Source organism: Dictyostelium purpureum (assembly GCF_000190715.1).
Source record: "Dictyostelium purpureum unplaced genomic scaffold DICPUscaffold_333, whole genome shotgun sequence".
Lineage (NCBI taxonomy): Eukaryota > Evosea > Eumycetozoa > Dictyosteliales > Dictyosteliaceae > Dictyostelium > Dictyostelium purpureum.
Window position 1 is genome coordinate 22,557 of NW_003519669.1, and position 12,954 is coordinate 35,510.

Sequence of the window (12,954 nt, forward strand, 5' to 3'; positions counted from 1 at the left end):
AAAAAATCAAAATTTTAAAAAAATATAAAAAAATAAAATAATACTTTTCAAAAAACTTTTTTTTTAGATAAATATTTTTTTTAGTTAATTAAAAAAATAATAATGTTGGTAAAGATAAAATAATAATTATTATTTTACTTATTTATTTATTTGAGTTTTCCTTAAAATTTTTTTTTTATAAAATTTAATTTAAATTTTAGTTTTTTGTATCTCTTGAAAGTTTAATTGTGGAATAACCATCTATATAACTTTTAATATTGTAATGTTATAATATTGTTGTTACTGTTTTTTTTTTTTTTTTTTTTTTTTTTTTTTTTTTTTTTAAAAAAAAAAGATTATTTTGTGTTTGCAGCACCACCAATTGTGGTTGGTACACCACCAATTGTGGTTGGTACACCACAACGATTTTCATCATTGAATTTACCAATTTGAGTATTGATGACTTCATATAATAATTTTGGATTGATTGGTTTGGTTACATAATCGTCAACACCAGACTCTAAGAATTTTTCTTTATCTCCTTTCATTGCATGGGCGGTTACAGCAATAATTGGAATGTGACCACCTTCGTTAGCTTCGATTTCCCTAATTGCAGATGTAGCCTCCAAACCATTTAAATTTGGCATTTGAATATCCATAAGAATACAATCATATAGAGTTGATTTAACTTTTGATTCGTGATAAAAGTCTAATGCTTGTTTCCCATCTTTAGCTATTGTAATATCAAAACCTTTTTTAGTTAATAAAGTTTTAATGAGTTTTTGATTCATTGTGTTATCTTCAGCAACTAAAACTTTTTGTGCTGCACATTGTCCAACCTGTAGAGGTGATATAAAGTTTGGTGTGGTGGTTGATGATGACAATGACGATGATGAGTTCATCTGTTGATCATTTAATAATGTTGGTTGTTGTGTAACTAAACCGGAAAGGAAGGGTGGAGATTGAATTTGTGGGGTAGTGGTGGTGCTCGATGATTGTTGTTGGGCCACAAGAGCTGCTGCTATATTTGATGTTACCAACAATACATTATGATGGAGGTGTGATTGGTTTGGTGTCGATGGTGCAATATTACTATTGGATAATACTGCACTTTGTGAATTGTTTAGAATGTTATTTGTATTATTTAATGAAATGGATCTTGGAGAATGAATGGGTGGGGATGTTATTGGTGGTGATGAGTCTGGTGTTGAGTTTGATGATTTTGGATCATATATATTGGAATGACTTTCTATATTTTTATATAGTGATTTATGTGTTGGAGACATTCTGCCATTTTCTAATTGTTGTGATTTTGGACTGTTATGTTTTGGAGAATAGGGTCTACCGTGTTTTGATGATGAGGTTGATTGTAAGCTTAATAGAGGGACAACCATTTTCTTTGGACCTGCAGAAATACCAGTTAAATTACCACTATTGGTAGAACTGTTTGCACCTGGAGTATTGATACTATTAAGACTATTGTTTAAAACAATAACATCTTCAGATTCCTTTTGTGGTGTACTAGGTTGTTGGTTAACACTTGTTGATGATGTGGTTGGGGAGGTGTTATTTTCTTTAATATTACCACTATTATTGTTATTACTAGTTGAAAAAATTGGTGGAGCATTTGAAATGGTTCTTGGAGAGTTTGTTAAATAGCTTGTGTTTATAGTAGCATTTTTTATTGTATTTCCAGAGTCACGGGTACCAAATGCACCTCCAGGGGATTTTGGTGGTGAATAAACTGGAAGATTATTAAAGCCAACTTCATTTGATAATGGCCCTCTTGGTGTACAAATTGAAGAAATTCTATGAACTAAATCCAAGGGACAGGCATGTTTCTTTGGTGAACGAGTATTTGATGGTGAAGAAACTAAACTTGAACCTCTGCTGAAATTATGACCTTGCGAATTATCCTTTAAATTGCTTAATGATAAACTAGTTAAGTTATTAAATATATGAGTACCAGAACCACTGTTATTTAAATTATTGGCATTGGTATTAATATTACTGTTGTTATTATTGTTATTGGTATTTTTTATACTATTATTAATAACAGTGTTGTTTATACTACTACCACTATTATTTAAACTAGTGTTTAAAACAGTATTACCACTATTATTAAGACTATTTTGTTGTTGTTGTTGTTGGGTAATTTGAGTATAGAAATTATTAAAACTATTAAAATGAGGAATACGGCTTGTTAATGGACCACTACCAATGTATGTACTATTAGTGGAATCAAATGATATATTGTTGCTAAAGTTTAAATTAATTACACCATTGTTATTGTTATTTATATTGTTATTGTTATTATTATTATTATTATTATTATTATTATTATTATTATTATTATTATTATTATTGTTATTGTTATTATTATTTACTGGCATATTTGGGAGGGATGGAATATAGATTTCATTTTTAAATTTGTCAAAGAATTTACCAGATGAATTTGGAGAGTTTGTAGTTTGGGATGGAACAGCACTTGGGTTTGATGGTTGTACTAATGGCTCTAATTTTTTAATTCTAATTAAAAAGTGGAAAGTACTTCCAAAGGAGGGTTCACTTTCAAACCATATTTCACCATTAAAGCATTTAACTAAATTTCTACATATACTAAGACCTAAACCAACACCACCTTGAATTCTTGAATAAGAGCCATCTACTTGGAAAAATCTATCAAAAATAAAGTTCTTTTTCTCGGGTGGGACACCAATACCATTATCTTGAATTGAAAAGTGAAGATTAATAAAGTCATCATCTTCATCATCGTTTTGGTCATCATTACCTAGACCAGAGTTGCCTTCCAAGTCAACACTATCGTTATAATTTGTACTGTCACATTCTTCAGAGAAGCCACCAACCTCCATATCATCAATGTTTTGATTACGGTTATTTTCGTTATAGTATTCGTCATCATAATAGTCCATACTACCATAAACAACACTGTAGTCATCGTGGGAATTTAAACGACCAGTGGGTTTACCACCGAGTATAAGATCACACTGTTGATTTGTTAATGATTTGACAGTTATCTTTATAAAATTGTTTATATTACTGGAGTTTGAGAATTTTATAGCATTATCTATTAAATTTGATAAAATTTGCTTTAAACGATTTTGGTCACCATAAAGGTCATCAGGAATATCTGGATCTATGGAACATTTAACATTAATTCTCTTTTCGATGATACGACTATAAAATATTTTGAATATAGTATTGAAGGTGTCACGAAGTTTAAATGGGAATGGTCTAAATAAAAGCTTGTTGGACTCTAAGGTTGTGAAATCTAAAATTTGATGTAATAGTTCGAGAAGAATCTTTGAGCTTTCTACAACATCATTTAACATTTCTTTAAGGTTCTTTGGTGCAACATCAAGACATAGTCCTACCATACCTATAATTGAGTTCATTGGAGAGAGTAATTCGTGGCTAATGTTTGCTAAAAATTCACTTTTTAATTGATTGGCTTCTTGGGCTTGTTCAGTTGCTTTCTTTAGTACCTCCTCACTACGCTTTCTTTCTGTTATATCATGGAGTGCAACAACAGCACCAATAGTTTTACCATCTCTTGATACAATTTCTTGACCACTTGCTAATACCAAATATTCATTTTCATTAATTTTAATTTGATTTGTTTTGGCTCTAAAAGTTTTACTACCATCTCTATTATTACCACTACTATTATTATTACTAATATTATTTACACTACTATTTAAACCATTATTATTTACAATATTACTAATATTTAAAGACATTTTATTTGGTGTTGAAGAATTTGGTGTATTATTACTTGTGGAATTTGGTGTATTATTATTTATTGTATTGCTACTATTTAAACTTGAAATATTATTGTTATTACTTGAATTCAATGGACTGTTACTTGTGCTATTGTTATTGTTATTTGAACTGTTTGAAAAAGCTCTTTGTCTTCTTTGAACACTTGGAGTAATTGGAGTTGTTCCATTATTATTAAAAATTAGTGGTGCTAAAATAATTTCTTGATCAGCAATTGATTCGCCATTTAATGCTTTAAGAATTGGGGTACTATTTTTATCTAAAAGTTGATGGTCATATGGTGAGCGGTAGCATTTAAAAATTGAATCTAATAGTTGTTTTCTGTCTGTTTTTTCGGTAAGCTCAAGGCCATGTAAATCTTGTGCAGTTTTATTAAAATGGGTTAGGTCCCCATTAGAATTAACAGCAATAATACCAGCTTTTAAGCAACCAATTAAAGCTTCAACAAATTTACTTTCTTCTTCTAATTTATCTCTAGCAGCTTGGATATCGCTAAAATCATGACAAAAACCTAAAACTTTATGAACTTTATTTTCTTTTTTAATTATTTCACCCCTAAGTTTTTATAAAAAAAAATAGCAGTTAGTTTTATATTATAATTTGCATTTATTTTCCAAATTTTTATTTTTAATTACTTTAATTGTATAAATCTTATTGTATTATCATTTTTTCTATTGACTTTTAAAGAGTATTCAAAAGTTGAAATGTTTGATTCTATACAATTGTTAATTATTGGTTCAATTTCTTGAATTCCCAACCTGTTTATAAAATCTACAAATGCTAGTGGCTTATTAGTGATGTCATTTTCGATGCCAATGATTTTATAGAACTGATTTGAGGCTTTAGTAGTATTGTGTATTACATTCCATTCCCAAGAGCCAACATATGAATTTATATTGCTTAAATTTTGATGATTTAAACTTGTGGTACTATAATTGCTTTGTGTACTATTATGATCGAAAGAGTAGTTCAATGGTGAGTTTAGTGTTGATTTTGAGGCTTCTTCTAATTCTTCTACTAATAATAAAACTCTATTACCATTTTGATCGAAGAAATTTAATTCTGGTTCGGCTAATAAATTAATATTTGTATCTAAAAATAATTGCCTAGCATCCATATCGGTAATTTGGACACTTGAAAACTTTAAATTTACTTGTTTCATAGTTTCTATTGAATTTAAATCGTCGTTGTTGTCAAATTCTAAATAAACAGTTGTCCATTGTTCATTTCTTGATTTTCCATTTTTTATATCATTTAATAGTTCACCATCATTGAAAAATTTGGTAATTGATTCTATATTTCTATATTTCTTACTTGATTGGTTACTCCAAACTAATATTTTTTTAAATATATCAAAAAGCCAAATTCCTTTATTTAATTGTCCTAATATTTTTAAGTAAATCATTTTAAAAATATTTTAAATTTAGTGTATTGATTATTATTATTTTTGTTGTTGTTGTTGTTGTAGTTGGATGATTTTGTTATTGATTATAGTTGTATGTTTAAAACAAATAAAAATAATAATTGATTGTATTTTACAAATGAATAATGTTTAAAAATAAATAAATAAATAATATTAAAATAAATAAATATAAATAGATTAAGAATAGAATTATTATTATTTCCTATTCCTTTTTTTAGATAAACAACACAAAAATATTACTATTACTATTACTACTATTTACAAAATTAAAATTTAAAAAAAAAAAAAATTGAATGAAAAAAAAATTTTTTAAAAAGAATTATTACAAAAAATATATATTAAAATTATTTTAAAAAATATTATTTAAATATTATTATACATATATTTAGAATTATATATATATATATAAGCTATTTATATACATATATAATATTAGTCTCTATATGTTTTTCTTTATTATTATTTTTTTAATTAAGGAAATTATAAAAAATAAACATCTATTTCCAGTGTGTCTGTGTAATAAAAAAAAAGTGTATGAATTGATTAAAAAATACAGTGAGATTTATGAATGAAAAAAAAAAAAAAAAAGTTGTTTATTTTTTAAAATTGCAATTTTAAAAAATCTATAAATATTTTTTTTTTCTTGTGGGTGGGTGGTGTGTTTTTATAATTGTATATATTTATAATTATATATTTTTATTACTATTTTGTTGATTTATTTAATATGATTTATAATTCTCTCTATCAATGGTTAGTTTAAATAATTAAAGACCAATATTGAAAGTTAACTTTTAATATTTGTTGCAGAGAAATAACAAAGTAATTTATTATTTAAAAAAATAGTGCAATGTTGTTTGTGGTTGTTTAATTTCAACAAACAAATATTTATTTAAAAATAATAATAAATTAAATGAAAAGAAAAAAAGAATAAAAATAAAAAGAAATAAAAATAAACAACAAACAAAAAAAGTGGTATAATTAAAATAAATAAAATAAAAATATTTTTTTATTTTTTTTTTTGAGTGTGTGTTGTGTGTTAATTTTTTTTTTATTTAATAAAATTAAAATTATTTAGATACAACCGTTAATTGATTACTGAACAATGTGTGATTTTATGTGAGTGAGGGAGAGAGTGTGTTGTTTATTTTAATTCTTATCAAAAACTAAATAATGTTATTTATTTAAGTGTATGATGTGTTTGAATATGTATAATGAATGCAAGTTGGTTATAAAGTATTAAATAACAAATAATATTATTAACAGTATTTATTGTTATTACTATAATCAAATTTGGGTGAATGTGTGAATGTGAGTGAGATGAACGAATGTGAGTTTTTTATGTATTTATTCTGATGTTTATGTGTGTGTGTGTGTGTGTGTGTGTGTGTTTGTATGTGTGTTTGTTTAAGGAAAGTGCGTTTGTGTAATCAAAAAAATAATATTGATTATCATTTTTTTTTTTTTAATTTTTTAATAATAAGGAAAAAAAAAAAAAAAAATTATATGAAAAAACTTTTTGTAAATATACCATTTAAAAAAGCTCTAGGTTTACACTCTTGCCCTAATCACAAAACAAAAAGATTTTTTTAAATATGATATTTTTAAAAAAAATGAAAAAAAAAAAAAAAAAAGATTTAGAAAAAATTTATAAATTATAAATTATAAAAAATAAAAGAAAATAAAAAAAATGATTTATCCAAAAAAAAAAAAAAAATTAACAAAATAAATATCAAAATTTGTTTTATTGGTATTTTAATTTAAATTTTATATTTACATATATAAAACACACACAAACAAAAACATATGTTAAAAAAAAAATAATATTTACTTTTAATTTAAATAATTGAATAAACCCCCTCCCTTAACATCGCCAAGTGCCCATAATAAATACTACCCCCCCCTAATACACAAACCTCTACTGATACAAACCAAAAAAGAAACATTCTTTAAAGTTTGATCAATATTATTATAAATTATAATTAATTAAATTTAATAAAAATATCTTTATTAATTTGATTAACTATTTAATTTAAATAAAAAATATTGTTTATTATTTAATTATTATTTTATTTTAGATGTTTTTAGTGATGCTGATAGCGATGTTGATATTGAAGATGCTTTGTTATTGCGTATTATAATGTTTGTTTTAATAAAATTTTATTATTATTATTATTTAATGTTTTATTAAAAATGAAATTTTCTTTGATAAGAACAATCGCTCTAAAATATTATTTAGCTTTCCTTTATCAAAAGGGTTTGCTTGATTTTCAAAGTGTTTTTTATAATCTTCCATTGTGGATTTGTTAGCTAAAACTAATTGAGCATGATAACTACTTAATAAAAGCAATCCCAATACTACTATAAAACTAAAAATAATTAAAAACAAACTATTTAAAAAAAATGATAGTGTTAGATTAATTTTTTTGAGATTTTTTTAAATTAAATAAAAAAAAAAAATGAAATAAAAAAAATGAAAAAAAAAAAACAACAAACCACTAATTTGGGTGTGGTTGCAAAAAAAAAAAACAAAGCAATATTTAAAATTGTTGAATTGAATTTAATCTTAATATTATTAAAAATTGTTGAATTGAATTTAATCTTAATATTATTAAAAAATAAAATAAATAAAACAAAACAAATTAAAAAAAAAAAAAAGTAAAATCAGAAAAAAGTAAAATTTGATTTACATACCACACACCACCCACTTTTGTATGGAGGCTTAATAAAATATTATCTAAAGATTTTTCGAATCTTTCATTAAGGTTATTACTGCTATTACTGATACTGTCACTATTTAAACTGCTACCACTGCTATTATTACCATCACTACCGCCATTATTACTATTATTACTAATAAAACTATTTACATGGTGAACAATAAATACTATTGACATTACGCAAATATAAGTTGAATAAATTAATGTTGAAAAAATAAAAAATAAAAAATATTTGTAATTTCTTTGACCTTTAAAAAAAAAAAAAAATTAATAATTAATAATTATTAATTAATAAAAAAGCGCTAAGTTATTAAACTGCAACCTACCAATACAATTACCAATCCATACACAATGATGATCAAAATTTTGAACGCAGTTATTACAAGTTGAACAATGAAATGATCTTGGTGGTCTAAATATATCACAGGTTTCTAAAAAGAAAACAATTAATATTTAATTATGTTTTTAGGTTTATTACCATGAGTGTACATACCACAATATTTTAATTTTAATTTAAAATAATCTTTAATTATAATTTCCTGATATAGTTTTTCGTCTTTTTGATATTTTTCATTATCGTTTACTTTTCTTTCTCTTTCTACCTCCACCTCGTCTTCTTCCTCTGGGTATTCCTCTGTTTGATTTTCGTGCTGTCTATAAGTGCCCTCCTCCATCTCTACAATAAATTCACCATTGCTATCATCACAAACACTTGATAAGTTGATAAATTTGTTTCGATACTATTTACTGATTCTCTTAAATTATTAAATTTACTATAGTTAATATCTCTTTTTGATTCTAATTCTCTCTGTCTTGTTAGAAACTGTTTTAATTTACTACCCTCATTTTGAGGACTTAATGATTGTTTTTGCTGTTGGTGTGGTTGTAATTGAGGTTGTTTTTGAGTAAATGATGACAAGGTTGTTTTTGATTGATTGTTTGATGATTGGTGTGTCACTGCCCCCTTTGGGAGAATTCCTGGATCAATAAATCCAGCCAAATATAAATAATACAAAGTAAAAAATAAAAAGAAAATGGATACAACATAATTGAATTTTTCTAAAGCACTTGAAATTTCTGAGCTTATTGGGACCCTAAATAATTATCGAATTGATATTTATTAAAAATAATAAAAAAATTAGAATTATTTTATACTTTGGTTTTATATTAACTACAATTACTACTACTTTACAATATAATTATAAACAGTAATGCGGGTACAACTAAAAATACATTTGATATGAAAAAAAATACTTTATCAGGCCCTGTTACGACTCTATTATTAAAAAAATAAAAACTGTTTGATTTCTTTATAATTTTTTTTTTTTTTTTAATTTTTATATTTTCATTATGACTATCGTTATTAATATTGCTATTGTTATTTTGTTGATTCTTATTATTTTTGTCATTTGTGTGATTTCTATTTTTATGAACTAATTCTTTATATTTGTTTTGATTGTGGCTTTGTGGTTTATCCTCTTCATAATCTAAATCATCTTCGTCAATTTTTAAACATCTTTCAAATATATTTTTTTCTTCTTGATTATTGTTATCTGCTGCTGTGTCACTACCACTAACATTGATAGATCTTCCATAATTATTTTTTGTATTGGTTATCATTTATATCTATTGTATACATTTAATATTTAGACTTAATACATATGATGAAAAAAAAAAAAAATAAAATAAAATAAAATAAAATGGAGTAAAATAAAATAAATAGATTTTTACAAAAAATAAAAAGATTGATTGGTGAATGAAATCAAAAATAATTTTATAGTGTGATTACAAAAAAAAAAATTAAAAAAATTAAAAAAATTAAAAAATAAAAGATAAAAAAAAATTTTGCAAAAAAGAACAGATATTTTGAAAAAAAAAAAAAAAAAAAAAAAAAAAAAAAAAAAAAAAAAAAGGGGGAAAAAAAAAAAAAATTTTAAACTTTAAAAAAATTCGGGTTTAATTTTTTTTAAAAATTTAAAAATTAAAGGTTAAAAAAATTTTTGCAAAAAAAGAAAAATTTTTTTGAAAAAAAAAAAAAAAAAAAAAAAAAAAAAAAAAACCACCACACGTGTAAATAATAAGATATATTATACATTTAAATAATTCATGTATTATATTTTTATTTATTGATATTCATTGTAGTAATATTTTTAACTATTGCTATTTATATATAATTTTTTTTTTTATTTTTTTTTTTATTTTTTTTTTTTATTTTTATTTTTACTTTTTTTTTATTTTTTTTATTTTTTTTTACTTTTTTTTCATTTTTTTTAAATTTCTTTTCATTTTATTTTGGAATAATAAATAATAAATAATATCAATCAAGATGAATAGATTAGCTCAATTTAATTCATTAACTCGTTGTTTAATCAATAACAATGTCAAAAGTTTATTAAGTGTACCAGAATATAGCAAAAGATTCTACGAACTTGAGGCTGGTGAATTAAAAAAAGGTATGTTTATCGAACATAAAAACAAGCTTTTCCAAATCGAAAAATTACAACATCAAAAAGTAGCAATGAGAGGTGGTTTCATCATTGCCGATATTAAAAATATTATCGATGGTTCAAGAAGCAACTATAAATTTAGAAGTGCCGAAAATGTTGAAATTGTAGAATTACCAAAAGAAGACTATGTTTATATTGGTGAAAAAAGTGGCAAATTTTTATTTAAAAAAGTAGAAGAAGGTGAGGACGATGAAGAAATCGCTGCCTCTGAAGATCAATTAATTGGATATGCACCATACTTAGCATATTTAGACCGTAAATATCGTCATTAATTATCACCGATCAAAAAAATAATTGTATTAATATTTAATATTATTATTACAGCTGAAACCGAATATAACTTTAGAGAATATAATGGTAAGGTTATTGATTTCAAAGGTCCAACTGATGTTGTTTTAAAAATTAAAAATATAACCGATCTTCAAAATTATAAAGTTTTATATTTCGAAAATGGTAGATCATGCAAAGGCCCAAGTTACCTCAAACCTGGTGACCAAGTTCAAATTCGTATTCCAGAAGAAGAATTAATTACCGCTGTAAAAAGAAGTTAAATAAAAAATTATTAAATTAATAAATAAAAATATTTGTAATTAATTAAAATAGAAAGGAAAATAAAAAACGAAAACGAAAACGAAAACGAAAACGAAAACAAATCTGGTTCGTAATTTAAAATTTTATGTTTTTTATATTAAATGATTAATATACAATGAAAATTTTTTTTATTAGAAAAAAAAACTTTTTAAATTTGGTATTATTATTATTTTGCAACTATTATTAAATTTTAAACAAAAGTAAAATCATCTATTTCATCATCACTTGAGAAATTTGGAGGATGACTGTAAATTGCTGAAAATTGTTCTTTATCTTTTTGCTGTTTTGTTGATTGTTGATGTGATTTAGGTAATTGTTTATTATTGATACTATTATTATTATTATTATTATTAAATTTATTATTATTTACAAGTTGGAATTCATCATCTGTATCAAAGCTTCCAAATTTAACACTGGTATTCATATTTGGATTTAAGTTTGCAATATTATTATTAAAATTTTGATTGGCCGTTGTAACACTAGTGGCTCCAGCTAAGTTTTCATAAAAATCTTCAACCAAATCAACTTCTAATTGATAATCTGGTAATTTATTTGATATAGAGATAATTGGGAATTCATCATTTTCAAGTTTTGATAATCTATCACAAAGATCATCAAAGCTTGATTTATCTTTACAATAGAATCCAACCGATAATGATGGGTCAATATTTGAAAATGACATTTTTTGAGGAATACAACCACAGAAAGTCTAAAAATATAACAATAAAATTAGTATAAAAATTACAACAACAACTATAATAATAAGGTTACATACCTCAGAATAGTTATTGGAGCTTGGGTCAACAGTATCTTGAACAAAATGTGGATCTAAATAAATTACTTGATCATCTTGGAAACCAATAAAATAAAATGATTGCTTTGGCTTACCACCAATAAATCCTAAGCTTTGTGGTATTGAAAGGATTGATTTTAACTTGCGTATATATGAAGTATTAATTCTATCGACGCCCAATTTTAATGGGATCATTATAATTAAAGATTTCCATTTATTTGGGTTAAAGTGGTAATAGTCTTGATCATCATCGTTTACACTAAGTGGATGATTAAAAACTTCGCTCGGTACTCTTGATGGTGGTGATTGATTCATTGATAAATTGTTTTGATTATTTTGGTCATTATTTTTATAATTATTAAAGTAATATGGATTACATAGTTGATTTATATATTCTCTATAGATAACACCATCATTTGGTACATACATTTCCAAATCATCAAGGTTTTGATTTTTTACTAATTGTCTTAATACATTTGAAATTTTGGTTGGTGCTAGCCACTCTTCGACATTATCCCATTCATCCTCACTGTCACTACTTGAATCACTATAATTATCTATTCTAACTCTAACAGAATTTTTACCATATCGCTGTTGTTGCTGTTGTTGTAATTGTTGTTTACGACGAGCATAGTTCTCCAATGCTTTTTGTCTAATTTTTTTTTCCATTGCTTTTTTCATATGCACTATTTGATGAATTCCATATAAATGTTCTTTAGATTGATAATCACTAAACCATTTTAAAACTTGATTATACTTTGAGTTTATTCTAATCCTTTCTTGATGATTAATTATAACTTTAAAAAATAAATAAAAATTAATTATTTTTATTTTAAAAATTATGAATATAATATTTAAAAAATTTACCATTATCTGGATAAACATGTTTTAATAATGCTCTTGCTAAAATCATTTGACCAGTTCTTAACATACACCCCCAACCAATATCTGTTGTAATTGTTGTGTTTTCTATTGGTGGGAAATCTTTTCTATAACTAAACCATATTAATGATCTGACATCATCTAAAAAATTTGATTGTATAATATTATTATTTAATGTACTAAAACTATTTGTATTATTATAATTAATAATATTATTATTGCTATTATTATTATTGTTATTATTATTATTGTTATTATTAC

At 24.1% G+C, this 12,954-nt stretch overlaps 4 protein-coding genes across 4 annotated transcripts; 1 reads left to right on the plus strand and 3 right to left on the minus strand.

Moving 5' to 3' along the window:
• Window positions 1–335: 335 nt before the first annotated feature.
• Window positions 336–5,185, minus strand: DHKI (uncharacterized protein; the record flags this gene model as incomplete). Its single annotated transcript, XM_003292265.1, has 2 exons — window positions 336–4,335; window positions 4,416–5,185. 2 exons carry the CDS (start codon window positions 5,183–5,185, stop codon window positions 336–338), a joined length of 4,770 nt encoding a protein of 1,589 aa, XP_003292313.1.
• A 2,191-nt stretch (window positions 5,186–7,376) lies between these two features.
• On the minus strand, window positions 7,377–9,540 carry DICPUDRAFT_157015 (uncharacterized protein; the record flags this gene model as incomplete). The annotated part of the gene is made up of 7 exons (XM_003292266.1): window positions 7,377–7,561; window positions 7,902–8,168; window positions 8,247–8,351; window positions 8,414–8,594; window positions 8,669–9,014; window positions 9,113–9,194; window positions 9,276–9,540. The coding sequence occupies 7 exons, from the start codon at window positions 9,538–9,540 to the stop codon at window positions 7,377–7,379; spliced, it is 1,431 nt and encodes a 476-aa protein (XP_003292314.1).
• Window positions 9,541–10,246: 706 nt separating this feature from the next.
• Window positions 10,247–10,978, plus strand: DICPUDRAFT_40321 (uncharacterized protein; the record flags this gene model as incomplete). Its single annotated transcript, XM_003292261.1, has 2 exons — window positions 10,247–10,682; window positions 10,752–10,978. 2 exons carry the CDS (start codon window positions 10,247–10,249, stop codon window positions 10,976–10,978), a joined length of 663 nt encoding a protein of 220 aa, XP_003292309.1.
• Window positions 10,979–11,103: 125 nt separating this feature from the next.
• DICPUDRAFT_99299 (uncharacterized protein) lies at window positions 11,104–12,954 on the minus strand. Its single transcript, XM_003292267.1, has 3 exons — window positions 12,679–12,954; window positions 11,794–12,608; window positions 11,104–11,727 (listed from the first exon to the last, which is right to left on the minus strand). The coding sequence occupies exons 1-3, from the start codon at window positions 12,740–12,742 to the stop codon at window positions 11,209–11,211; spliced, it is 1,398 nt and encodes a 465-aa protein (XP_003292315.1). The 5' UTR covers window positions 12,743–12,954; the 3' UTR covers window positions 11,104–11,208.

Excerpts from the sequence above, each read along its gene's own strand:
- DICPUDRAFT_99299 (XM_003292267.1), bottom strand. The coding sequence starts at position 12,742 with ATGTTAAGAACTGGTCAAATGATTTTAGCAAGAGCATTATTAAAACAT. Across the intron at positions 12,609-12,678 it reads ACATGTTTATCCAGATAATG|TTATAATTAATCATCAAGAA; the intron begins GTAAATTTTTTA and ends TATTTTTTAAAG. Across the intron at positions 11,728-11,793 it reads GCTCCAATAACTATTCTGAG|ACTTTCTGTGGTTGTATTCC; the intron begins GTATGTAACCTT and ends TTATATTTTTAG.